Below are 27,908 nucleotides of genomic sequence, written 5' to 3' on the forward strand. Positions count from 1 at the left end.
GTGACCTGGACAGCTTGGTAGCCTTGTCTATTCGGGTGGATAATCGAGTCCGAGAGCGAAGGAGGGAGAAGCAATGGGTTCCGTCCAACCGATCAGCTTCTCAGGTTCCAGTCGGGTCGTCAAACTGCGCGGCTCGCTAAAGTTGGGAGGACTTTTAGCGAGCCAGTTTCGACCTCTCAATACCTCTGTCAGACCCCGTTTCCCGGCTACCCTTATGAACAGGAATCAGAGCTTAGCGATTAACGCTTTTATCGATTCAGGTGCCGATGGAAGCTTTCTAGATGCCGAGTTGGTGGAACAGCTGGGGCTTTCCAAGGAGCAATTGCCGGAAGCCATTGAAGCTACCACTCTGGACGGCAGTAGTCTGGCACGTATCACGATGAGGACTGAACCGGTTAAGATGCTGTTGTCGGGGAATCATTCTGAGATGATTTCATTCTTCATTCTGCCGTCTTCCCATGTTCCTCTGGTCCTTGGATACCCCTGGCTGAAGGAACACAATCCCACGTTCGATTGGGTGACGGGCAAGGTAACGAGTTGGAGCCTTGATTGTCATGCTAACTGTCTCAAGACTGCCTGTCCCCATTCGGTTCCCAGTCAGGTGATTGAGGCTAAACCCCCAGATTTGTCCCTGGTTCCCGAGACATATCACGATTTTGGGGAAGTTTTCAGTAAGCAGAAGGCTCTGTCACTCCCTCCCCACCGACCATATGATTGTGCCATCAACCTGTTCCCTGGAGCTGTCTACCCCAAGGGAAGGTTATACAGTATCTCCCGACCTGAACGTGAGGCTTTGGAGACCTACATCAAGGAGTCCCTAGCTGCTGGTCTCGTTCGTCCCTCGTCATCACCCCTGGGGGCAGGATTCTTCTTTGTGGGTAAGAAGGATGGCTCTCTTCGACCGTGCATTGATTATCGGGGGTTGAATGACATCACGGTCAAGAACAAGTATCCCCTGCCCTTGATGAGTTCTGCCTTCGACTCCTTACAGGGTGCTACGGTGTTCACCAAGCTAGACCTACGCAATGCGTATCACATGGTCCGGATCAGAGAGGGGGACGAGTGGTTGACGGGTTTCAATACACCGATGGGTCACTTCGAGTATCAGGTGATGCCGTTTGGACTGACCAATGCTCCAGCGGTATTCCAGAGTATGGTGAACGACGTCCTGAGAGATATGATCGGTCTCTTTGTGTTTGTTTACCTGGATGACATTCTGATCTTCTCGAAGGAACCTTCCGACCACGTCCAGCATGTCCGGCAGGTTCTGCAGCGATTGTTGGAGAATCGCCTGTTCGTGAAGGCCGAGAAGTGCGAGTTTCACGCCCACACGACATCCTTTCTCGGGTACATCATCTCCAGGGGAGAGATTAGGATGGACCAGGAGAAGGTTAGAGCGGTTCTGGAATGGGCCCAGCCCGGTACGAGATTGCAGCTCCAGAGATTTTTGGGGTTTGCGAATTTCTACCGCAGATTCATCCGGGATTACAGCCGTGTGGCCGCTCCGTTAACTGCCTTGACTTCCAGTATCAGGACCTTCAAGTGGAATCCGGAGGCGGATCGAGCGTTTCTGGATTTGAAGAGGCGATTCACCAACGCACCGATTCTCTCTCAACCGGACACGGCCCGTCAGTTCGTCGTTGAAGTGGACGCGTCTGATGTGGGAGTTGGCGCCATCCTGTCGCAGCGATGCTCCACGGACAGTAAACTCCATCCCTGCGCCTACTACTCTCGTCGCCTTTCGCCTGCGGAGAGGAATTACGATGTGGGTAACCGGGAGCTTCTCGCGGTGAAACTTGCCTTGGAGGAGTGGCGCCACTGGTTGGAGGGGGCGGAGCAACCGTTTATTGTCTGGACTGACCACAAGAATCTTGCTTACGTGCAATCGGCTAAACGTCTCAACTCCCGTCAGGCCAGGTGGGCGTTGTTTTTCGGACGATTCAAGTTTTCCCTGACGTTCCGACCTGGATCTAAGAACGGCAAGGCGGACGCCTTGTCCCGGATGTTCTCCAAGACGGAGGAGAGTGGGTCCAAGACCGAGACAATTCTCCCCCGGAACTGCGTCGTGGGAGCAGTTATGTGGAAGATTGAGGAGGAGGTGCTGGCGGCCCTTCGGACTCAGCCCGGTCCCGGTAACGGTCCACCCGGTCGGTTGTTTGTGCCTGAGTCGGTTCGTCCTGCTGTCCTCAAATGGTCCCACGCCAGCAAGATGGCTTGTCACCCTGGCGTGGCTCGGACAATGGCGTTTCTTCGCAGACGTTTTTGGTGGCCTGCCATGGCCGAGGATACTCGGGGTTTTGTTGCTGCCTGTCCAGTGTGTGCGCAGAATAAGAGTACCAATCGGCCCAGCTCTGGACTACTTCACCCCCTTCCTATTCCCCGGCGACCATGGTCGCATCTGGCCCTGGACTTCGTCACTGGGTTGCCCGCTTCTGAGGGGAACACGGTCGTTCTGACTATCGTGGACAGATTCAGCAAGTTCGCCCACTTTGTGCCAATTGCCAAGCTTCCCTCTGCCTCGGAGACGTCCGAGATCCTGGTTAGGGAGGTTTTCAGGGTCCACGGGTTGCCCAGTGATATCGTTTCCGACCGTGGCCCTCAGTTTACCTCTGCTGTCTGGAAGTCCTTCTGTTTGGCCATTGGAGCTACAGTCAGTCTCACATCTGGTTTTCACCCCCAATCCAATGGTCAGGCGGAGAGAGCCAACCAGAAGATGGAAACCACGCTACGCTGCCTGGTCTCTTCCAACCCCACCTCCTGGGTCTCTCAGTTGCCTTGGGTTGAGTATGCCCACAATACTCTCCCTACATCTGCCACTGGGATGTCTCCCTTCCAGTGCCTGTATGGCTACCAACCTCCCTTGTTCCCTTCTCAGGAGAAGGAGCTCTCAGTGCCCTCTGTTCAGGCCCATATTCGTCGTTGCCACCGGACCTGGCATCGGGCCAGAAAGGCACTCCTTAGAGTTTCGGACCGGTATCAGCTCCAGGCGAATCGTCGCCGGATCCCCGCTCCCACCTATACCATCGGAGATAGGGTCTGGTTGGCCACACGGGATCTTCCGTTACGGACTGAGTCTAGGAAGTTGTTACCGAAGTTCATTGGTCCGTTTGTGGTGGAGAAGGTGATCAATCCAGTGGCAGTTCGACTCAAACTACCAAGGACGCTCAGAGTCCATCCCACCTTTCATGTCTCCTGCCTCAAGCCGGTTTTCCTCAGTCCTCTGTTGCCTCCTCCGCCTCCTCCTCCTCCTCCTCGGATGATCGGAGGTGGTCCTGCCTACACGGTGCGACGAATCATGGATTCCAGACGGCGGGGCCGGGGTTTCCAGTATCTCGTGGACTGGGAGGGGTATGGTCCTGAAGAGAGGAGTTGGATTCCGCGGCGACAGATCCTAGATGCTGACCTCATCCGTGACTTCTACCGCCTCCATCCTGGCGCTCCGGGAGTCCGCCCGGTGGCGTTCGTCGGAGGGGGGTACTGTAACGATCCCGGCAGTCTGAGTCGGGTCCTGTCTGTGGACTAGTTTTTTCTGCTCGTGATCTCCAGTTTCCCGAGGGTTCTGGAACGCTCCGGGGAGCTCTCTTGATTTCCGCACCTGCATCCCATCAGCAATCTGCACACCTGGTCCTGATCATCACCCTTCTTAGGCTCTGGCCTAACATCCATTCCCTGCCGGATCGTTAGCCATGAACAGTAGGTTTACCAGAGTATCAGTCTTAGAGCCTAGCGTTAGTTTTGTTGTTTTTGCACCTTGTTGTTTACTTACCTCCGTTTTGTTCCATCTGCAGTCACCCGTCCGGAACCTTCATCCAACCTCTGCCTGGTGGTCGGCGGCTGCCGACCCATGATGGGATCAACCACTGCACCCCCAACAACTAATCAACGCCGCCCGCTCTGTTCCCTGGATTATTCAGCGTCACTCTTGAATTGTAAATAAACACTCACCTTCGTTTCAACTTACCTTGTCCTGGTCTGCTTCTGGGTTCTGGCTTTGCAACTCGTGACATTTTCTGCATAGCTCCAGATGTGTAGATGAATGGAGCAAGCCGTATGCGGGGCAGTACATGGAACTCACATGTCAGCGCCAGCTGGAGAGGTGGGGTGCATAGAGCGGCGGAGCATGCAGACAGCCTTGTGCTCCATGTCAATCATTTTTAGGCAGGTGTTTACTTCCCAGGTCTGCCGTAGGAAACAGGAAGTCCCATTAGTGTAATTTCACAACAGATATATTCTGCTGTACTAACTAGTTGTTGAAAGGCTAGAAAGGAGCTCACTGACTGATAGTCTAAGTCTCTAACTCTCATTCTCTTACCAGCCGAGCAAGTTCGTTCCCCTCCTCCAGGGTTTCCTTCCACACCCTTCAAATAAAACACAAAGCATTTCAACTTTCCTGGCTTCCTATTTATCTGTTGTTTATTTTACCCACACCTCCTGGAGTGCTGCTGGTGACAGAGAATGGCAGTGAAGGTGAGAGCTGACGTGGTACTCACCTCTCCCTAAGGGATTTTTTGCCATCTATAATTATATGGTTGGTTGCGGCTGTCAGTTTGTCTTTCACAAATTTTTAAATACAACCGCAACATAAAACATACAGTTTGGAAAGCAAATGCCTATTGCTGAAAATAGAAGACTAATCTGTCTGTAGAAGCTACAAAAAATATCAATGTCTTTTGAGCAATTCTGAACTAACAGCACTGTTTTTCAAAGTAGCTTATCTTGAAGTAGGCTATTGCAGAGTTCCCCAAACTTGGGGTGGCCTAATTTATAAAATGGGGTCACGATAAAACAATTTTTTGCGCTTGGTTCATAGAACCGGGGTTACCAGAGTAACCTCCTGTAGCCACTAAATGTGGCTCTAACTTTTTAACGGTTTAAGTTACAATATATTATGACCCCATCACTGAAAGATCATACTCTCAGGAACACATATACTATATATACAAAAGTATGTGGAAACCCCTTCAAATTAGTGGATTCGGCTGTTTCATCCACACCCGTTGCTGACAGGTGTATACAATCATGCACACAGCTCAGTGACTTTCAACGTGGCACCGTCATAGGATGCCGCCTTTCAAACAAGGCAGTTCGTCAAATGTAAGTGCTGTTATTGTGAAGTGGAAACGTCTAGGAGCAACAATGGCTCAGCCGCGAACAGAATGGGACCGCCGAGTGCTAAAGCGCGTAGCTCGTAGAAATTGTCTGTCCTCGGTTGCAACACTCACTACCAAGTTCCAAACTGCCTCTGGAAGCAACGTCAGCACAAGAACTGTTCGTCGGGAGCTTCATGAAATGGGTTCCATGGCCGATAAGCTGCACACAAACCTAAGATCACCAAGCACAATGCCAAGCGTCGGCTGGAGTGCTGTAAAGCTCGCCGCCATTGGACTCTGGAGCAGTGGAAACGCCTTCTCTGGAGTGATGAATCACGCTTCACCATCTGGCAGTCCGACAGACGAATCTGGGTTTGGTGGATGCCAGGAGAACGCTACCTGCCCCAATGCATTGTGCCAACTGTACAGTTTGATGGAGGAGGAATAATGGTAGGGAGCTGTTTTTCATTGTTCTGGCTAGGCCCCTTAGTTTCAGTGAAGGGAAATCTTAACGCTACAGCATACAATGACATTCTAAACGATACTGTGCTTCAAACTTTGTGGCAGCAGTTTGGGGAAGGCCCTTTCCTGTTTCATCATGACAATGCCCCCGTGTACAAAGCGAGGTCCATACAGAAATGGTTTGTCGAGATCGGTGTGGAAGAACTTGACTGGCCTGCACAGAGCCCTGACCTCAACCCCATCAAATACCTTTGGGATGAATTGGAATGCCGACTGCGAGCCAGGCCTAATCGCCCAACATCAATGCCCGACCTCACTAATGAATGGAGCATGTCCCCACAGCAATGTTCCAACATCTAGTGGAAAGCCTTCCCAGAAGAGTGGAGGCTGTTATAGCAGCAAAGGTGGGACCAACTCCATATTAATGTCCATGATTTTGGAATGAGATGCTTGACGAGCAGGTGTCCAGATACTTTTGGTCATGTAGTGTATGTGTCTTCTGTTTCCCTCAAACCCCTTAGAACAGAGTGGACAGGACCAGCCAGTAAATCAGACTGGTGGAAAAAGAACATCATCAATGATGATGTTCTTTTCTACACAGAAGATCATACACAATTATTGGCTGATGTTTTCCTTGATGTTTTCTTGAACTTCCTAATAACTTTCTGATGCATTTCAAACCGTACTTCCTTCAGATATAAATATTATTACAAATCAGTAAGTTAAAAAATATAAAGAAAGACAGACTGTCATAGCGCCAATTAAAAAAGTTAACATTGGTTATTGATTATATAACTTTTTTTACATGGTGGTGTTGCGAAACAAAATTGATATCAAAATGGGGTCACTCACTCAAAAAGTTTGGGAACACCTGGGCTATTGGCACAAGCGCATCGGCCATCACCGCTGAGTAGCCTAGGCTTCATCTTTATCATTGGGTGAGACAGTGCCACTGGAAAGTTTATTTAGTAGCCTACTGTTGCCAATAATAAATATAGTCTGACTAGAAGGCCGCTCCTGCTCCCTCTCCTCCGGCCACGTTGTTTTACCTTATTTACGTAAGTATTCGGACCTTGTCACTTGTTAAATCCACCTCAATCAGTGTAGATGAAGGGGAGGAGACAGGTTAAAGAAGAATTTTTAAGCCTCGAGACATGGCTTGTGTATGTGTGCCATTCAGAAGGTGAATGGGCTAGACAAAATATTTACGTGCCTTTGAACAGGGTATGTTAGTAGGTGCCAGGGGCACCGGTTTGAGTGTGTCAAGAACTGCATCGCTGCTAGGTTTTCCACGTTCAACAGTTTCTCGTATGTATCAAGAATGGTCCTCCACCCAAAGAACATCCAGCCAACTTGACACAACTGTGGGGAAAGTTGGAGTCAACATGGGCCAGCATCCCTGTGGAACGCTTTAGACACCTTGTAGTCCATTCCCGAATTGAGGCTGTTGTGAGGGCAAAAGGGGGTGCAACTCAATATTAGGAAGGTGTTCCTAATGTTTTGTACAGTCAGTGTAGATATTCCTCCTAATATTGTACAATCTGTGTGTCTCTTCATTGGCCTTGGCTATTGGTTTGCATTCAAGACCAGGTTGTTTTTATTGCTCTCAGAGTTTTCACTGACAGAGTAGCCACTCATTTCTGTAATTTGTGGGGTATAAAAAAAGATTCTGCTAATGTCTTCTATCATGTAAATAATGTAGAATTGCATGAAATGCATATATAAAATTCATTTTTTTCTCCAGAACCTGAAATATTCTATTCCCCATGTGTGGAAGTCCTAAAAATGCCTCTGCTTAACGCAAATGTGATTGTAGATGCATGGAATGCATTTATAATGCAATTATAGGGGATTCCAACTCACAACATTCTTCCATTGGCTATGCTTGTCTACCCAGACTCATTTATGTTTGCAAGAAAAAGTTGGTGTCCATTATCTTTTCTGATTGTAAATAAAACCGATTTTGTACAATATCTGGCCTGTTCATTACCATGCTCCTTCCCTGACTTTAGCTTTGAGGACCTGACATTATGATATTAAAAAGGTGGCATAGTTCAGCTATGTTCGATTAATTCAAACCCCCAATGTAACAAATAAATACACAACTAAGAATACTCTTTTATTAAATTATACATCCAGCCATTTTTGTTATTAGAGAAGATACCATCCCAAGAGCTTCAAAAACAAGTGAAACACGCAGCTGTGATGTTGGTGAACATTTTGACCATATTAAAGTAGGAACACATTTTCAAGTTAACACATGCCTTATAATGACCTATTAATGGCTTATAAATGAAAGTTGTGATAAAGTGTTATTGGATAGGGTAGATATTCTTGGTGGTATAATTATGTGTTCATATGGTCCATACCTGAGAAGCAGTTGAGGCTGGTGGGAGGAGCTATAGGAGGATGGGCACATTGTAATGGCTGGATAGAATCAATGGAATGGCATCAAACTATGTATGTTTATTTGTCCCTGTTTAAATACTTTAAGAATGTATTCTACAGTATATGCTAGAACTATTTACTTTTACCTATCAATTAGTGTTAGATCAGCGATTACTCCCAAAGGAGGGAGGAAGGAATGGTGTGTTCAAACAGTTCCCTAGATTATCTAGTGCTGCTGCTTCCTCTTCTCAAGGTTGATCCAGATGCCCTTCTCGGGGCGAAGAATGAGCTCCCCTAGTGGACGGAGGTCTTCCCGCTTCTGACACGCCTCCACGTTGAAGTAGCGGAAGATGGATGCCAGGATCACCTTTTCCTCCATCATGGCAAAGCGCTGACCTGAGGGATGTAACAAAAGCATGTGAGGATGACATCTTCATCGGACACACTTTTAATCGTCCATTTTGTTTTCACTATTTCAAATGCCTTATTGTCTTCAACCTTAATCTGTAACCATTATTAAAGTAGCGAGAGTATGTGAGGATGACAACCTCATTGGACACACGTTTAGAGGCCCACTGTAGTAAAACATTTATGTTTCAAGCTGACAAAAGATAGCCTGAGATTGATCAATACAAGTGATATTCTACAAATCAACGTGACAAATCTTGTGTCGTTCATCTCAAATGGAATGATGTTGATTTACCAATTTTCTAAAACATTGGTGCTACTTAGTTAAATGTCTTGAACGTTTCCTATTCTTACCAATGCAGTTGCGGAGTCCAGCAGAGAAAGGGATGAAGGCGTAAGGATGTCTCCCAACGCAATTTTCCGGCATGAAGCGTTCAGGGCGAAACTCTTCAGGCTGGGGGAAGTAGCGCGGGTCGCGGTGGAGGGAGTAGGGCAATATGATGGCATTGGCACCTTTGGGAACCTTGAAACCATCTACAGGCGCAAAAATGTGAAACACAAGTTAGGTTATTAGGTCCACAAAATGTACACGTGAAGAATTAACACATAACCACAAAAAATTACTAAACAATACTGAAATGGAAAGGCGCTGGATAAGCTATGGTTGTAGGTTCAACTTCCATTTTGGCACAGGCCACCCATTGTGAATATGTCCATCAATTAGTATTAATAAAAGTAGTGTATACCTAATCCTGTAAATTTAAATCAGTTTGAGAATTAATGACAGACTGAAATAAACATTAATGGTTAACAATGTGTAATTCATGTATATGAATATATATATATATATATATATATATATTTGTGGGGGGGAAAACATATGGGGGATTGGAAGTGATGCAGACAATACCATTGATAAAAGTGACAATCTATCTGCAATATTAAAGCTGATCTACCCCATAAAAAATGAATGTCACTCACTGATGTGGCAGTCTTCACCGATGCTGCGGGCAAAGAAGGGGACAGAGGGGAACAGGCGCAGGGACTCTTTGATGACACATTCTAGGTAGCGCAGCTTCTTCAGATCCTCTGTGTTTATTGGCCGGTCGGACACACCTGAGCACAGGGGTACAAGAATGCATGTTACATCCCATTATAAATGGTCTGTAGTGATGTGGCAATCGGACACAGCTATGAATGGGGGGACAAAAATGGATGTTACACCGTATTATGAATATTCGGTGGTGATGGGGCAATCGGACACAGCTATGATCGTGGGGACAAAAATGGATGTTACACCCTATTAATGGGGGGGGGGACAAAAATTTATGTTACACCCTATTATGAATGTTCTGTGGTAATGGGGCAATCTGACACAGCTATGAATGGAGATACAGGAATGGATGTGATGTTCTTCTGTCATCAAACATAGTAACTAAACTTAACCTGCATCTACTGTCAAAGAGATACTTGAATATTTACTAATATTTGAATGCTGGTTTGAATGCCAGGTCTGCCATGGCAGGGATGGAGGACATTCCAAAAACTCTTCACAAATCAGGCTATTCCTGTATACAACAGCCAATTTTGATATGCCACAGAATTTAATTCAGTTCATTCAATAGTTTTGCTTTGGTGAGACTTTCCACACTTTCCCACTGTGCTTGAACTCACACTGACCTGTCAGAGAAGGATTTGAATGAGAGTCAATGCGGATAAGAACCAAAAGGCCCCGGCGCTAGAGAAAACAAGTCATGTCATGTGATAAGAGAAACTAGGATAGTGAAGGGAGACTATGGGATTAGAATGACCAAGTACCTCCTGCAGAGCACATGGTCTAGCGGTTAGAATTACCAAGTACCTCCTGCAGAGCACATGGTCTAGCAGTTAGAATTACCAAGTACCTCCTGCAGAGCACATGGTCTAGCGGTTAGAATGACCAAGTACCTCCTGCAGAGCACATGGTCTAGTGGTTAGAATGACCAAGTACCTCCTGCAGAGCACATGGTCTAGCGGTTAGAATGACCAAGTACCTCCTGCAGAGCGCATGGTCTAGCGGTTAGAATTACCAAGTACCTCCTGCAGAGCACATGGTCTAGCGGTAATGTGTCCAGCTGCTCTAAATACGCTTCCGAGACCAGGGTTCAATCCCAGCAGCTTCTCCTTCTGTCAGACTGTCTCTCCCACTTACCAGTCTCCATTGTCTAAATCAAGTGCAATAAAATACTTTAACACAGGTGTCAAACTCATTCCATGGAGGGCCGAGTGGCTGTGGGTTTTCACTCCTCCCTTGTACTTCATTGATGAGGATCTCCCCATACCTGGTTGTCTAAATCAAATCACATTTTATTGGTCACATACACATATTTAGCAGATGTTAATGCGGGTGTAGCGAAATGCTTGTGTTTCTAGCTCCTTTGAAAGGAAAAAACTCAAACCTGCAGAAACTAGGCCTTCCATGGAATGAGTTTGACTCTACTGCATGCATTATGATACAACCATGCAATAAAATGTTGGATTCGTTTTTTTAACTAACTATTTTTTGATTTGTTGCCTTATGACTATTAATAACATTGAATTGATAACATTTTTTTTTATATACACTGCTCAAAAAAATAAAGGGAACACTAAAATAACACATCCTAGATCTGAATGAATGAAATAATCTTATTAAATACTTTTTTCTTTACATAGTTGAATGTGCTGACAACAAAATCACACATAAATTATCAACGGAAATCAAATGTATCAACCCATGGAGGTCTGGATTTGGAGTCACACTCAAAATTAAAGTGGAAAACCACACTACAGGCTGATCCAACTTTGATGTAATGTCCTTAAAACATGTCAAAATGAGGCTCAGTAATGTGTGTGGCCTCCACGTGCCTGTATAACCTCCCTACAACGCCTGGGCATGCTCCTGATGAGGTGGTGGATGGTCTCCTGAGGGATCTCCTCCCAGACCTGGACTAAAGCATCCGCCAACTCCTGGACAGTCTGTGGTGCAACGTGGCGTTGGTGGATGGAGCTAGACATGATGTCCCAGATGTGCTCAATTGGATTCACGTCTGGGGAACGGGCGGGCCAGTCCATAGCATCAATGCCTTCCTCTTGCAGGAACTGCTGACACACTCCAGCCACATGAGGTCTAGCATTGTCTTGCATTAGGAGGAACCCAGGGCCAACCGCACCAGCATATGGTCTCACAAGGGGTCTGAGGATCTCATCTCGGTACCTAATGGCAGTCAGCCTACCTCTGGCGAGCACATGGAGGGCTGTGCGGCCCCCCAAAGAAATGCCACCCCACACCATGACTGACCCACCGCCAAACCGGTCATGCTGGAGGATGTTGCAGGCAGCAGAACGTTCTCCACGGCGTCTCCAGACTCTGTCACATGTGCTCAGTGTGAACCTGCTTTCATCTGTGAAGAGCACAGGGCGCCAGTGGCAAATTTGCCAATCTTGGTGTTCTCTGGCAAATGCCAAACGTCCTGCACGGTGTTGGGCTGTAAGCACAAGCCCCACCTGTGGACGTCGGGCCCTCATACCACCCTCATGGAGTCTGTTTCTGACCGTTTGAGCAGACACATGCACATTTGTGGCCTGCTGGAGGTCATTTTGCAGGGCTCTGGCAGTGCTCCTCCTGCTCCTCCTTGCACAAAGGCGGAGGTAGTGGTCCTGCTGCTGGGTTGTTGCCCTCCTACGGCCTCCTCCACATCTCCTGATGTACTGGCCTGTCTCCTGGTAGCGCCTCCATGCTCTGGACACTACGCTGACAGACACAGCAAACCTTCTTGCCACAGCTCGCATTGATGTGCCATCCTGGATGAGCTGCACTACCTGAGCCACTTGTGTGGGTTGTAGACTCTGTCTCATGCTACCACTAGAGTGAAAGCCCCGCCAGCATTCAAAAGTGACCAAAACATCAGCCAGGAAGCATAGGAACTGAGAAGTGGTCTGTGGTCACCACCTGCAGAACCACTCCTTTATTGGGGGTGTCTTGCTAATTGCCTATAATTTCCACCTGTTGTCTATTCCATTTGCACAACAGCATGTGACATTTATTGTCAATCAGTGTTGCTTCCTAAGTGGACAGTTTGATTTCACAGAAGTGTGATTGACTTGGAGTTACATTGTGTTGTTTAAGCGTTCCCTTTATTTTTTTGAGAAGTGTATATATATATATATATATAAATTAGGTGTTTGAATTATAATTGTATTGTTTTTATTCCTTCATACTATCTGCATAATTTACTCTGGCCATATTACATTTTTAAATAAATAAGATTATAATTGTTTTAATCCACGCATATATAACAAATATATGTTATCTTAAAAAAAATAAGTTCAAATCATATTAGTCATGTCAATATTACGCAAAAAATACGAAAATTATGTTTTCACTGTCTTTTGCCTGGCCCCTCTCAACTGAATTGCAGTTCAACTATCACACAGTTTGCCAACAAATGCATTTGATCAATTTCCCAAGAACAAATTCTAGGGAAATTGGATTTAATGTTTAATATCACCTCTTAACTAACATGAGATTGAGTTTACATTTCTAATTGAAGGGGAAATGTAAAAATGATTGCTTTATGAGAACAATGCGAATGGCATTTATGAAAGGGAGCTCCATGTGGGTGCGTGTCATGTGACTTTACCAAAGCACATAATTGGCTAGTCTACACCCCCCCCCCACCCTTCTGTAAAAAGCAATGGTGTTTGTATTTTTTCATTCAGGGAAGCAAGAGGTGAAGAGAAATGATATGTTGCCATACGGCAACACCAGGCAGTAAAGGGTTGAGAAAATAAAGGGTTAGAAAAGAGGGGGCGATTACCGAACACCTCCTGCAGCTCTTGTTGAACCTTCCTCTGCACCTCTGGATGGGAGCCCAGCAGGTGAATGGCCCAATTCATGGCTGCGGCTGTAGTGTCATGACCCTGCAAGACGGGGGCAATAAAAATAACACCAATGATACATTTGTAATACATTCTACATGGAGTGATAGAGGTTTTGACCTCTGACCCTGAACATGAAGGTGTCCACTTCCTCCTGGATGTCCTGGTGGGTGAGCTTGTTGCCCTCCTCGTCCGTGGTCTTCAGAAGCATGTCCAGGAAGGCCCGCCTCTTCCTCATGCCCTGGTCCGATTCGCTGTCCGACTCGATGTAGGCAATGTACTCCGCCCTCTCGTAGATCACCTGGGGTGTATTCAGTGAAAACACTTGACATCATGCGTTCTGAACGTTGCAGATAGAAAGAGAATGAATAGCGCTGACAGGATTTCTTATTCTATCGTACAGACAATCATTTATGTTCTACACAATACATTTCTATCTGAACATTCTGTAATGGCCATCGTTCTGAACAGGCCCTTGGCTGGATGGATGGGGGCTGATGGATGACAGCTTATTTCCCTGGGTGCAGCTAAATAGTCGAAAGCCCCTTTTTGATTGATTGACTGATTGACTGATGACTCACATTGGAGGTGAACGAGTGGAGGACCTTGAGGCTCCTGTTGTGCTCCCAGCCCTCGCCAAAGTAGTTGTAGAAAAAGTCGGGCCAGAACCACGGCATCCTCTGTCGCCGTGTGATGATGTCACTCATCCTGGGGACAGTAGGAGGAATGCGAGGGAGAGAAAATTATATTAATTTTGATGCAATTTGATTCCGCTCCATTACATTTTCTTGCAATTAATATTGTTCCCAAAAGTATGTTTATTTGTAGCATTTACAGAGTTTAACAACATGTGTGGTACAAGATGGCTACTACTTGCAACCAACTACCAACAGTGCAGACAGAAGGAGAGAAGGAGGGGGAAACAGAGAGAGAGAGAGAGAGAGAGAGAGAGAGAGAGAGAGAGAGAGATGCAGGGACAGTGAGCAATGGTTGGCCGTCGATACCCTCTGCTTCAAAACAACACTGGGCATGACAACATTTGTCTGTTGCATTCAGGACGAGGCACTCACTTGTACACACATTGGACATACTCTGAATCATAATTACTTTGAGCGTAGATTTTCTTCCCCATTGCAGTCTCTGAAAGGAAAATCATATACAGAGATATTTATTGCAAGATTGGTTGCAATTTTGATAGATCTTTTAGTTGACTTGAAATGGCCACAAGAATGTGAAATCTTTTTAACCCATTGAGCCTTTGGACCCGCTAGAATCACCCCACATCCAGACCCACCACAGATGATGTCGAGGGCACAGAGGGTGACGTGGTTGAAGCAGTTGAAGGGGCCCTTGCCTGCCACCTTGTCCAGCTTCTCCACCAGCACCTCGGCCTGCTCGTTCATCACCTCCAGGAACTCCGTCAGGATGGAGAAGTGGAAGGTGGGGGTGAGCAACTTCCGCCGCCGCCGCCACTTGTTCCCCGTGCTGGGGAGAGGGAGGTGGGGAACAGAGGGAGGGGGGAGAAATAGAGGAAGAGAGAGACAGAGGGAGGGTGGCAAAGAAAGAGAATCAGACAGACAGAAAAGGAGGGGAAGCAGAGAGAGGGAGATGCAGAACAAGTGATACAGAGAGAGACTGTGTGTGAGAGATGGAGTTCAGAAAATATGGAGGCAATGTGTTGATTGGAAAGTATTGACGTTTCTCAGAATGTATTGATCTTTGTCATAAAAAAAGGAAGTTTTTCCCCAACAATTATCGAAGGCTTATCTAAGAATTCCGTTCCTATCTTGTTTTATAATACACATTTTCTGTAGTCTCAAATGCATATACGTTTGATCTTTCTCGAATGTGATCTGTTTTGGGACACCCACCTGGTTAGTAGACCAGTGCCGAGCCAAGGTTGCAGGAACTTGTAAGCATAGGCTTTGTCCATATGAACAGGGTTGTTCAAAACTGTCTATAGAATAAAACAGAATAAATAGAATCAAATAGACAATCAAATAGAATAGAAAATAGAATACAATATAGGGAACGTTGGTCATTGGCATGGCATCATCAACAAACAGACAGTTAACAGCTAATATATATAAACGTAAAACCCTAACTGTTTTAATGCAAAGTTAATTATTTTTGCTTTAGTCAATTGTGTTTTTATGGAAAATGTGACTCTTCCTCTAGTATTCAATACAGTCTGTTTGCTTAGGCACACTTGTACCCAAAGCAGCATAATGGGCTTTGATAGCAGTTACCATATCTTGATTGTCAGGCTACCAGTATGTGGTGGAATTACTACTTAATATGAAGAGTAGATTTCCATCTCCGGAGTGTTCAGTAGGCAGAAATGTTGAGTTTCAAAACAAGTGTGACACCAACTTGTATGTTTCACCTCATTTAAACACTTTGCAAAACATACAAGTGTTATGCATCAAGTTGATTCAAGTCAATTCTTTGATTAATAAGCCTACCTCAATGGTTTCTGCATGGAACAGAAGGAGGAAGGGTACTGGTCCGATCCAAATCTTTAACAGTGGGGAGTCCCTGAACTGCTCTGTGTAGCCAATGACTTGACGGAAGAAATCTGAAACCAAAGAAAGAGAACTCTGAAGTCATTCACTAGTTCAAGCTTCTGACTATCTGATGAATACATATGTGGGTAGATTGGAAGATCAATGAATGACAATGAATGAATGAGTGAGTGAGTGAATGTTCGAAGCTCCCCTCCCTAAACGACTGTCCTCTCCTCTCTCTTCCCTTCTTCTCTCCTCTCTCTCTTCCAGCGTTGACTTTGAACTGCATTGCGTTCCCTATGAGGGGGTATGTGCCTTCAGTCTCCGGTATGGACTTCATCTCCCTCCATTTATACAGGTAACTGCTGAGTAGATGGTAGGTGGCGTAGGTCAGCATTGAAACGAAGAGGCTCACCCCCAGCAGCCCCAACGTGTAAGCCCCCAAAACTATCGCCATCTCTGGGTAGTACGTGGCCTAAACAACCTCCAACTGGATGTCTGAGACCTGCTGGCTTCATCTAATATCAGGTGGACTTTAATCCTGACCTATTCCCCACTTTTCCCTGTAATTCCAGCTACTAGTTATGATGAATGATTATCCAAAAGCAAGGGGGATGAGGAAGGGTGTACATAGCAGCTAGCTAGCTAGCTAAAAGCAAGGCTAGGTTGATGATACTGTAGCTAGCGACCTCCACTTAATATATATCATCAAAAACAAACGTCATTACCATCACAATAAACTTAAAACAGGTGGCAACAGTCATGTAATATAATTGGCTTAACAGCCACTGTGTATTATTTAACATTACTATTAAAATAGTATTAACTTATAGGAATGTGTAATTGTTTACAAGTTGCCAGCTATCCCATAAAGCCATCACCGAAAACCACATATTTGCATAATCTTCTGTGGTTTGGTAATTTCCTGTTCTATTGACGGACTCTGGCTGCACTAAAAACAACGCAAAGTTTGAAAAAATTTAACGTGATCGGAATCCGTTTCGCAACAGATGCTTCAACCTCAACGGGGCACTGAGATACCACTCTGTTGCCACTGTGATACCACTCTATTGCGGACTGTCCCCATTGAAATGAATGACATCCGGCGCAACACAATGAACTGCTCAGATGTAATGTGAATGAGGCTTAAAGCCTCGTGCACACCGGTTGCATCAAACTGTATATGTTCCGGAGGAAGTCCATTCATTCCAATGGGAGGCAAATTCACACCGCTGGTTAGAACCCAAATGTTATACTGATAAAAGCACCCCCTCTTCAAAAAACCCTTCTCATCTCCTTTTTTTCCCCATAACCTCTCCTCTCTCACCTCCGGCGTTGGCTTTGAACTGCAGTGCGTTCCCTATGAGAGGGTATGTGCCTTCAATCTCTGGTATGGGCTTCATCTCCCTCCATTTGTACAGATAACTGCTGAGTAGATGGTAGGTGGCGTAGGTCAGCATTGAAACGAAGAGGCTCACCCCCAGCAGCCCCAACGTGTAAGCCCCCAAAACTATCGCCATCTCTGGGTAGTACGTGGCTTCAACAACCTTCGACTGAATGTCTGAGACCTGCTGGCTTCACCTAATGTCAGGTGGACTTTAATCCTAACCTGTTCCCCACTTTTCCCTGTTATTCCAGCCGCTAATGATAAATTATTAACCAGTAGGGAGGGGGTAAGAGGTAAACGTGGATGTTCAATAAGGGATCATATTTTGTTGTGTCATGCACACACAAATGTAGTACACAGGACAAAAAAGTATGAAAATATATGCACTCAATATTGTAAGTAACTCTAGATAGGAGCGTCTGCTAAAGGACTAAAATGTAAAATAAAAAAGTTAACATGCACACAGACAGGTATAGACACACACACATTTGTTTCATGCACACACACAAATACTCAGACGATAACTCCCTATCATAACACAGCAACGTTCTATTCACAGCCAGTTATAAACTAAAACATGGTTTAAACTATAATTTTGATATCATGGATGATCAGTCCTTGAATTCATAGCTCTGTCTATAAAGTTGAGAGTGGTTACATTTCTCCAGCCCCATCAGCTTTTTACCAAAACAGTGGCAGATTGACCGCTTTGTTTTTGTATGAACTGCAGATTACCTCTTTAAAGTGGGGGCCCTCCAAAATATTGAACAGTCACACAAGGTCTGAAGAAGGTGTCGTGCTATGAATCTCCATGCAGCAACAATGCAGACAATATATTGTGTTAATGAGAACAGCCTCATTTCTAGGACATTTGGGACAAACAGATTAACGTGATTCACCGTTCAAATTGGATATTGTATTCACATATCTTTTTAATCAATTGATTTCAAATTGGATATTGTATTCACATATCTTTTTAATCAATATTATGGATGGCATAATTGAAGTCTTCATGGTTAGAAGTTCCCCAATGCTAAATTGATAAAAGCACCCCCTCTTCAAAATACTCAATATTCTCATTAAAAAATATATATACACCTTACCTCTCGCATTAGCTTTAAATGACAGAGCATTGCCCAGTAACGGGTAGCTTGGACTTATCCCTGGTATTGGCTTCATCTGGGTCCATCTGTGCAGAGAGCTGCTGAGGAACTGCCAGGTGAAGACGCAGGTCAATATGGTCAGGAGTAAGACCAGAACGATCGACCCACTCAGCAATTCACCGATATCCACAGTCATCTTCATTAGTTAGGTGGTGGTTCAATATTGACTCATAAATGTACATTTGCTTCAGGGTCTCATTCTTTCGCAATAGCACACAAAAGGTTTTGCGTAATTATGGAAAGAAGGCCAACCACTGACCATGTAATGCTCCTCAGGGAGAATCGGGTAAGCTACCCCTACGAGTACCCCTGAAGTGAGCCACAATAGCAGGCTACTGTTTAGTAGGCAGGCCCCCCTTGCCAAGCCACAGTGAGATGCCCTTTAAAAAGGGGGGGTTACTTTTGTAGTGAATGAAGGGGGAAGAGCTATGAAGCTTGAAAAAGTATTTCGGGAAAAGGGGCCCACTTGCAATTCCCAAAACAAATAGGGAGGGTGTTGGACTTCCAATGAAGGGGGGGTACTTTATGATATCACACAAGGGAACATTTCATTCTTACGATGTATTTTTATCAATAGTACATTTCCATACTCTATACCCCTCAAACTCAACTCTGGACCTCGAAGCCAGTTCCACTGCGTTTTTTCATTGTTCCCTTCTAATCAGGAACAATTTAGACCTGGGACACCAGGTGTACACAATTAATTATCAGGTAGAACAGAAAAACATCAGGCACCGGATCTCATTGGGTAAGAGTTGAATACCCCTGCTCTATACTATTTCCAAACATTTTTGACATACATAAAGGACTCTTGCAAGACTAGCCCTTGGTGAGCTAAAAGAGATCCTCATAAATAAACATAGTAAAAAATCCCTCCCAAAATCGCGTGTGTCCCCAAGCCTATACAAATGGGGTAATATCATTCAACACAATCATGTAAAGTATAATACAGAACTGATTAATTACGGACTGCTTATGAATGAAAACATGATCGTGTAAGTAACAACCCACTGGTCAAAAACTGGTTGACTCAGTGTTATTTCCACATAATTTCAACACCAAAAATCTATGTGATGACATTGAATCAACATGGAAAACTGCTTGGATTTGCAAAAACTCATCAACGTAAGGGAATTTCGTATTTTGTTCCACACAACTTTTAACCTAAATCCAATGACATGGTTAATTTTTTTGTTGTTAAATTTACGTTGACAACTCAACCAAATGTAAATCAGAACTAGATGTTGAAATTACGTCTGTGCCCATTAGGAGTGTTCATTATCAATTGAACCAGGGGAGAAGGTTATAGTTAATCTACCAGCTGTGTCTCGGTAGCAATTAGCCTGTGGATGAGGTTGTAGCTAATATAAATCCAGCACATGTGTGAGAAAGGGCCGTTTATCCCTTTTTCCTCCCTTTCTTAATCGACAAACCCTTGAAGTAAGCCTCCTTCCTCTTTCTTTTAATGAGCAAAGTTGAGTTATTCCTCTCCCTCTTTTATTCAAGTTAAGGAATGTTTTCAGTGACCCAAATGCCAACGGCTTACTTTCAGGATCCCATAGTTCCCGTGCCGTTTGTTAGAAGTCAGTTTGAAGGATGTGGCCAGGAACTGTCTAGTTTTTGGCAGGCTTTTTCATTTTTTAAGTTGCTCCTCGAAATAAAAAGAAAATAGGAGAATGTCACATTTGAACCCTAGCTTTTCGAGACCCACTTGAGGGCACAGGATTTAGGATTTAAGTTAATTTGTAATTTTTTCACAAAGTTTTGAAGTAAAGACTAATAATACAAATGTCCATACTGAATAGCATACAGATGGAAAAAAAACTGACGCTCCTAAAAACAAGAATGCGTTCACATGTACTTGCAGTTCACTCAAATCAACACTAGGTGTCATGGGACAAATACAAAGATATTGTTGAACCATATTCTATTTAAAGCATTTTGTCAGTGATCTATTCTGTCAGTGATCTGCAAATCACCTTGTATCCTAAATAACTACTCCTTATGATTTCTAGATCAGTCAATGATCAGTGACTGAGCAGAATGGATTCTCTCAAACATGGCCAATACCTTCTACATCTGGGGTCGGCAATAAACGACCCGTGAGCCAAAACCTTCCTGCAAGTGTTTTTTTTTGGGTCCCCCAAAGTTTTTTAAATTACTTTTTCTGTTTCGTTTTCGGTCAAAAAAGACTGAAATCAAGAATTCAGCTAAAAATGTGTTTAATTTAGGAAATGTGTTCCCAAGTATTCCCACAAATTAAAAAAAGAGACCTGATCGTGTCTCAATGTAATCAACGTATAAAATGATTGTTATTTTCAAATACTCACTTTTTGGGCTTAGTTGTGGTCAATTTGCAGTGTATAAATTATTATAATTACTGTATGTTCCGGCCCCCCGATCTAGCTAGTTGCCTACCCCTCTTCTACATCAAATGAAACCAGAGTGTCTGTGCTAATCCAGTTTTTAATTGCCAATACGCTGTACAAGTGACTACTTCCTGGTTCTGTCCCCTAATCTTTTGAATGGGCTTGACGATTATATAATCAAATTCATGAAAACACCATTTTCAAAAATAGACTGTGTAATAAAACGCTGGTTACAACAAACATACAATTCCATGAAACAGTGTGGCACAAGCGACGCCATATACAGTTTAATGCGAAAACATGCTGCGTCCATTTAGTCAAATGTCACCTGTACAAATTTGTGCTAGGCCTAAGATATGGCTCATTTCCAAATACACACAGCAAAAAGTGAACTCTAAGCAAGCCGAAAAATCGTATGAGTGATAATTCACTTACAATTAGTGTTTTTTGTGTGTTTTTTCTTACCAAGCTAAATGACGTTAGATAATTTAGCTTGGTAAGAAGAAAAAAACAAGAAAAAACAACAAAAAACTATTGAATTATCACTCAATATAAGATATTTAGGCTTGCTTAGATTTCACTTTTTGCACTGCACTCAGCTACTGAAACTGTGTCACTTATCCCATTAAGTCCACTTACTTTGTCATCAAGCGGTTAAATGAGACTTACAATACTGCACACTTTCTAGTGTACACTTCCTTGTATCCTCAACCATTGTTTGAAACCTACAGTATTGCACTTTCAAGTGCACTTCCTTAAAATCTTAGCCACTGAATGAAAGCTACAGTAATGCACACTGTTAACTTTACTCTGAACCATACAATGAGAGCAACCGTTTTGCACACTTTCCACACCCTTACACCCACTACCATTATTTAACAACTATAGCCAAGTATTAAGTAAACTTAATAATACCGTCCGCAAGAGCAGGGCTCTCCAGAGGGTGGTGTGGTCAGATGTCCTGGAGGGCACACTGCCTGCCCTCCAGGATATCTACAGCACCCGGTGTCACAGGAAGGCCAAGAAGATCATCAAGGACTTCAGCCACCCAAGCCATGGCCTGTTACCCGCTACCATATAGAAGACAGGGCTGTACAGGTGCAACAAAGCTGAGATCGATAGACTGAAAAGCAGCTTCCATCTCCAGGCCATCAGACTGTTAAATAGTCACCACTAACCGGCCTCTGCCCAATACCCCACCCAGAACTTAGTCACTGTTACTAGTCGGTTATCACCTAGTACTCCACCCTGCACCTTAGAGACTGCTTTCCTATGTACATAGTCATTGAACACTGGCCACTTCAATAATGTTTACATACTGTTTTATCCACTTCATATACTGTATACTGCGTTCTAGTCAAGGCTCATCCAATATAACTACTGCTGTACACACCTTTTCTATTCATATACTGTCCACACACACCATCAAATACATACAGTATAAATATATTCATATTCCGGATTCTGACATTTCTTAATTTCTTTCTTTACATTTTGGGGATTTGTTTGTATTGTTTTGTATTGTTAGGTATTACTGCACTGTTGGAGCTAGAAACATAAGCATTTTGCTGCACCTGTGATAAGATCTGTAGAATGTGTACGTGACCAATACATTTGATTTGATTTAAGTAAATGTTTCAGTACATTTCTAAGCATAATAGCATGGAGAAAGTTACAGCACTCGGTTGGTGGTGCCCAGGGCGATGCGGAGCCTCTGGTGGAAGGCGGGCACCCTCTCCCTCTGCAGGGGCCAGTTGAGGATGCAATGCGGGCGCAGCATGCCCCTGCGCAGGAGCAGATAGCGGGACAACTTGTAGTCCTGCACGTCCTGCAGGAAGACCAGCACCACCGAGTCCCGGCTGTCCTCGATCACCTGGTGCAGGGCATGGTGGGCCATGAACCTTGGGGGAAAGAGGGAGGAGGATGGTGGGAGGAGAGGGGAGGGAAAGGAAATGGGAGGAAGCGGTTTTAAGGGAGAGGAGGGGAGGGGAGGGAAAGGGGAGAAACGCAGAGACAGAAGAGGGCATTTGTCAGAAAGTACAAGTAAAAGAGGCTCTAAGTACAGAAGCATAACAGGAATTACATTTCAGATCTCAATCATATACATGTAATTGACACTGTTATCCAGAGAGATGTGCAATCAAATCAATCAAAAGGGGGAAACAACATGATCAGTGCTAGAATAAAATAATACAATCAAAGTTTAAAAAACTCAACAATGAATGGCAACATTTAACACTGGTTTATACTGTACAGTTAGAGCAGCTTTCCAGAACACAGATTAAGCCTATAACCTCAACGCTTAGAGGGTTTAGACAGAAACACCTGCCTTGGATCGGTGCTGTGGGGATACTTTAAATCTACACTCTTCACTTAGACATTATTTGAGCATTATGGTCCATAGCCAAAAATGGGGTCATGATGAGTTCAGCATTTTACATTTATGTCATTTAGCAGACTCTCTTATCCCGAGAGATTTGAGCTGTGGCTGTACTTACATAGTTTACACATTATATAATCTTTTCAATCATTATTGAACTCAAAAATGTTTTGTTTTTTTAGATTAATAAATGGTTATCCAGACACTATGAGAATTTTCTGTGTAAAATGTTTTTTTTTTTAACTTCTTGTTTGGGTTTCATATCTTCTTCCAAATTGGCCTACTCTCACCCACTTCACACCGTCTCCACTTCCCTGTTTGAGTGAAACTTGTTCAGTTGAATTTTAAACAGAATGCTCATGGTATTATTAATATCATAACACATTGGCTGCCTATCAAATGAAATCGTCAACATGATTTACTTTCATTTCAGGAAATAAAGACTCCTGCAGATTTTCACACCACTGTCCTTATCAATGTTCTCTTTTCCCTGACCAGTGACCACACATGCTCTAAAAAAGCTTATGTGATGTGAATGTTACAAAAAATATAACAAACGTTCACTTTACTTACTGTCGACACATGGAGTCTTCCAGAAGAGTTTCGGTGACCACAAATAGTATTTTCCTGGACCTTTTCATATTCTCCACAATGGACTCCAGTTGCGAGTCACCTGGCACTGCATCTCGATCCTGCAGATAAAATGTATATCCCTGTTCTTTTTCTAGGGGGAGCAAGCTTCGTTCCACCCAGTTTTTATCCTTTGCAGTATGAATGACGAACGCGTCGTTTTCGAACTTCCTCCCCTCTCCGGAATTGGCATCGCTCAATCCTAGCATACGGTTGATGAGAACGTTCCAGTAGAACTGAATCCTCCAACCCTGGAAGCGCACTAGGAGTGAGGTCACCATTAAGGTCAGGACCGCAGTGCTGGTCAGCACGTAGAGCGCCTGGAATGGTGTCATGTCCTTGCAGGAGAGCGTTTCGAACTCCATGACCGAGCGGTTGTAGTAGGCTTGCGGCGTGTTGCACACATACTCATCCCTGAGGCCCGGCACACTGGCGTTTGTTCCGTTCAGCCACGCCACAAACCACAGGATGCTCTCGCAGGTGCAGTCGAACGGGTTCTTCTGCATGACCAGCTGGCTGAGGTTGGCCAGAGCCGGCCCGAACACCTCCTTCCTCACCGACGTGATTAGGTTCTTCTGGAGCCGAAGCACCCGGAGCGACCCCAAGTCGTCGAAGACTGAGTCCTTTAGTTGGTTCAGGACGTTCCCACTGAGGCTGAGCTCTTGAAGGTTGGCCAGTCCATGAAGGGCCTCCTTTGGGATCTCATCCAGACCGTTGAAATCCATCTCCAGGGCAACTAGGCTGCGGAGCCCCCTGAGAAACAGCACCGGCCCACCCGGGTTGGCACTCTTCCACACCCGGGCCAAGTTGTTGTGCTGAAGCTTCAGCACCTTCAGATTCTCTAGTCCATCCAGAAGACCAATCTTGATGTTGGCGATGTTGTTGTTGCTGAGGTCTAGGATGGTGAGGTTGGACAGAGGCTTGAACGGAGAGGGATTCAGATCCAGGGTGCCGGTCAGAGCTCTCCCCAGCATCAGAGTCCTGAGAGTGGGCACGTGGATGAAGGACGTAGGGCTGAGGGTGATCTTCTGGTTGCCATTAGAGAGGTAGATCTCCTGTAGCTGGCCCAAACCCTGGAACTCTTTCCCCGTCAGGGTCTGGGAGATGAAGTTGTTGCCCAGCAGAAGGGTGGTGAGGTTGCCCAAGCTGGAGAAGGCTCCAGGGCCTAGACGGGAGATCGCTGTCTGTGTGAGCTTTAGCGTAAGAAGAGGTGAATCTGCGAGCGACACAAAGGTCTGGTTGGTGATGATTTTGAGCGCCATGCATCTGGTCCCGCCCAGGTGGAGTAGGCGGAGACTCATCAAACCTGCAAAGGTGAACACCGAGATGTTTCTAAAGGCAGTATTCTCCATGCTCAGGCTCTCCAGTGCCCCTAGTGGCTGGAAGGAGAAGTCGTCAATAATAGGATAAGAAGAAGTGTGACTCTTCACCAGCGCCATATTCAAGTTGAGCTGTGTCAGATTCCCCAGCCCGTGGAAAGTGTCCTTGGTCAGGTGCTTGAGGTTGTTCTGCTCCAGAGAAAGAACTTCCAGTATGGGCAGCCACTGGAAGGAACCGTCCCCGATCTTAGCCATGCTGTTGTGGGATAGATCCAAAGAAGTGAGGTGGGTCTTCCCCAGGCCTTTGAAGGTGGAGTTGGTCAGTGTGACTAGCTGTGTCTTCTGGAGGGAGAGGCTGCGGATTGCGGTCCCAGAGAGCTCTGTGCAAAGTTTAGACGTGAGCGGAGTGCTAAGTTTGCTCCCCGTCATGACTAACTCATGTATGCCTGCAATGGGCTTCAGGCAATCAGGCTCAAACTGCAATGAAAAAAATACTGATTAGTTGCCGATTAGATGCTGAACAAGATGCTGCCATAAATTGAAGATAAGTTGTCAAAAGAGCTTGAACCTACTACTTCCTACTTATTTATAGTATCCCATCGGGCACACACTGGTTGAATCAATGTTGTTGTATCATTTCAACTAAGTTACGTTGAACAAACATGGAATAAACGTTGAATTGACGTCTGTGGCAAGTGGGATGTCGCAATATTACAACCTTTCAAGTGAGGCATTGAGTGATCCAGTTTTCACTACCATTGTATAGGTTGGGATCCTGCTTTGCTCTGTTCATCGTTTGCAATTGGTTTCATACGAAATGATGGTTCAAAATGCCATGGATGTTAATTTGGTGGCTTTGCACTATGCCTAGATAATAAGATAAAGGAAACACTGAAGTGATCTTGACAACATAAAAAAGGTGGAAAGTGGAACGACAGGTAAATGAAACCAAGGTGTGATTGGTTGAGCATGGTTCTTATTCCTAGTGTCAGCAGCTGAAAGCATTAACATCATTTCATTTTCCATTTCACAGAATCTTTCGTACCGTTTTTAGAGTTGTTAGATTCGACAGGTCGAGGACTCGTAGGGATGAGGAATTACTTAGAAAGAAGAAGTCATCCTTTTTGAAGGTTGAGATAGTGTTGCCAGACAAAATGAGAGTCACCAGGCTTGGAAGCTGAAGGCGGATGCCCAACGTGGCTGTCTTCAGGTCATTTCTGGACACGTCCAGCAGTGTCAGACTCTGGTGAAACATTTAAAGATATTCCAAGAGGGTTTGAGAGAAAATATAACTGAGACAACTGCATTCAATTATACTTTGTCTATGGTTTAGGCTTGAAATAGAAGAACCCAAATCCTATTCAATGGATGGTAAATCAAATAAACAAAAATGGTCAGAAATAGTCCTGAAGAGTCAAGAGCGTCACCCGCTCTCTCATCATCATCATCATCTAGTAATGTATATCATCATTATCAACACATCCACAACCCCTGCCATCATCACCATCACCTTGACACTGGGCAGATCCCTACCTGTAGGGCAGAGAAGGGCTCTCCCTGTAGCTTCAGCCTGTTGCCAGCCAGGTTCAACTCTGTCAGATTGGTGCAGCTGCTCAACTCCTTCTCCGTCAGCCGATGTACCTCATTGTGCTGCACGTTCAGTGTCCTCAGCAGGCCCAGGGTCTGACACAGGCTTTCCTCAAGCTTGGTGAGGCTGTTGAAGCCCACATCCAGCTGCACGAGCCCTGGGTAAGGGGCCAGCGATGCTGGGGGTAGCTCCACCAGCCTGTTGTGGGAGACATCCAGGCCGGTGATATTCCTGGGCAGGTTGGGAGGGATCTCCTTGAGGCTGAGGTGTCTGCAGTCAGCCCGGCCGTTTCGCACCTGGCAGCCGGATTTCTGATGCTTTTGAGAGGCGTGGCATAGGGTAGGGCCAGGGATGAGGTCACCCAGATTGACAGCCAATAGGATGAGGATTATATCTGGCCAATTCATAGCTTCAGATGATTTTAACAGCTTTTCTTAAAAACTATAAAAGAAATGGATAGGTATATAGTAAGTAAGCAGAGCTATATAAAGAGTTCAATTATTTGGCAATGCATATTTGTGAACAGATTTGGCCATGTATTTTATATGGTGATTGATCATGAGTCATCAGAGAGAGAGAGAGAGAGAGAAACAAACAAACATTGTTTCTCCCATATAATATAATATACATTTGCACTATCAGAGCCATTGTTTCATCTTGCACACAAGACAATCACAATCTACATTTTGCTAAATTGAAACAGTTAACATACTGAGAACTGCTACAAAACTCTGCAGAACAAAATAATTTACACATTGGCTACAGAAACCTATATTTGGATTGTAACATTAGAAAGAAGAAAAAAAAGAACATACCAGATGTCGTGTATTGAGAAGGAGAGTGTTGCTCGTCAGTCATTATGTTAGTAAATGTTTTGGAATTATATACAGTAAATCGGAGGAAGCAATCCGCGGGCGGCAGCAGTGTGTTGTTGAAGTGAAATGTCACGGATCCGCATATCTAAAGCCGTGCGTTGTTCGGTCAGGCTACGTGGTGGCTCCCAGACAATGTTCTATTTCTTCAAAAACGAAACTGGCAAGGATTCAAGGGCTGTGGGTACATTTTGATCTTTGGCGGCCACTATCGTTGTTGACGGGATTGCATTGGAAATATGACCCAAACAACTGCGCAAACCTTTTAAAGGAATCACATTTTAAAGGTTCTAGTTCATATACGGTTCTGTGTAGGTTATGCTAATGTACTTTAGTAGACATGCAATTATCAGTCATATCAAATATTTATTATGTTTAGAAGATAGTTTTCCATAAATGTGTATATTCTTTGCTCACTGTTAGTACACTTGAAGTAAGCCTATAGA

At 44.6% G+C, this 27,908-nt stretch overlaps 2 protein-coding genes across 3 annotated transcripts; both read right to left on the reverse strand.

Annotated features, from left to right (window-relative positions):
* Positions 1 to 7,658: 7,658 nt before the first annotated feature.
* Positions 7,659 to 18,587, reverse strand: LOC121563044 (cytochrome P450 4V2-like). 2 transcript variants are annotated; one of them, XM_045214131.1, is made up of 11 exons: positions 18,245 to 18,587; positions 15,713 to 15,825; positions 15,119 to 15,204; positions 14,542 to 14,732; positions 14,318 to 14,387; positions 13,829 to 13,955; positions 13,375 to 13,548; positions 13,187 to 13,289; positions 9,330 to 9,464; positions 8,703 to 8,882; positions 7,659 to 8,336 (listed from the first exon to the last, which is right to left on the reverse strand). In XM_045214131.1, exons 1-11 carry the CDS (start codon positions 18,444 to 18,446, stop codon positions 8,167 to 8,169), a joined length of 1,551 nt encoding a protein of 516 aa, XP_045070066.1. In that variant the 5' UTR covers positions 18,447 to 18,587; the 3' UTR covers positions 7,659 to 8,166. The 2 variants fall into 2 exon arrangements, with proteins under 2 accessions (XP_045070066.1, XP_045070067.1); XM_045214132.1 differs by lacking the exon at positions 18,245 to 18,587 and adding an exon at positions 17,082 to 17,333.
* Positions 18,588 to 22,247: 3,660 nt separating this feature from the next.
* Positions 22,248 to 27,588, reverse strand: tlr3 (toll-like receptor 3). Its single transcript, XM_041872158.2, has 5 exons — positions 27,406 to 27,588; positions 26,536 to 27,031; positions 26,048 to 26,245; positions 23,627 to 25,479; positions 22,248 to 22,574 (listed from the first exon to the last, which is right to left on the reverse strand). The coding sequence occupies exons 2-5, from the start codon at positions 26,995 to 26,997 to the stop codon at positions 22,346 to 22,348; spliced, it is 2,742 nt and encodes a 913-aa protein (XP_041728092.2). The 5' UTR covers positions 26,998 to 27,031; positions 27,406 to 27,588; the 3' UTR covers positions 22,248 to 22,345.
* Positions 27,589 to 27,908: the final 320 nt, after the last annotated feature.

This window comes from Coregonus clupeaformis, unplaced genomic scaffold (genome assembly GCF_020615455.1).
Source record: "Coregonus clupeaformis isolate EN_2021a unplaced genomic scaffold, ASM2061545v1 scaf0201, whole genome shotgun sequence".
In the NCBI taxonomy this organism is placed as follows: domain Eukaryota; kingdom Metazoa; phylum Chordata; class Actinopteri; order Salmoniformes; family Salmonidae; genus Coregonus; species Coregonus clupeaformis.

Excerpts from the sequence above, each read along its gene's own strand:
- tlr3 (XM_041872158.2), bottom strand. The coding sequence starts at position 26,997 with ATGAATTGGCCAGATATAATCCTCATCCTATTGGCTGTCAATCTGGGT. Across the intron at positions 26,246-26,535 it reads AGCCCTTCTCTGCCCTACAG|AGTCTGACACTGCTGGACGT; the intron begins GTAGGGATCTGC and ends ATGTTTCACCAG. Across the intron at positions 25,480-26,047 it reads ATCTAACAACTCTAAAAACG|TTTGAGCCTGATTGCCTGAA; the intron begins GTACGAAAGATT and ends TTTTCATTGCAG.
- LOC121563044 (XM_045214131.1), bottom strand. The coding sequence starts at position 18,446 with ATGAAGATGACTGTGGATATCGGTGAATTGCTGAGTGGGTCGATCGTT. Across the intron at positions 15,205-15,712 it reads TCCATGCAGAAACCATTGAG|ACAGTTTTGAACAACCCTGT; the intron begins GTAGGCTTATTA and ends TTTATTCTATAG. Across the intron at positions 14,733-15,118 it reads GGCACTGGTCTACTAACCAG|CACGGGGAACAAGTGGCGGC; the intron begins GTGGGTGTCCCA and ends CCCTCTCCCCAG.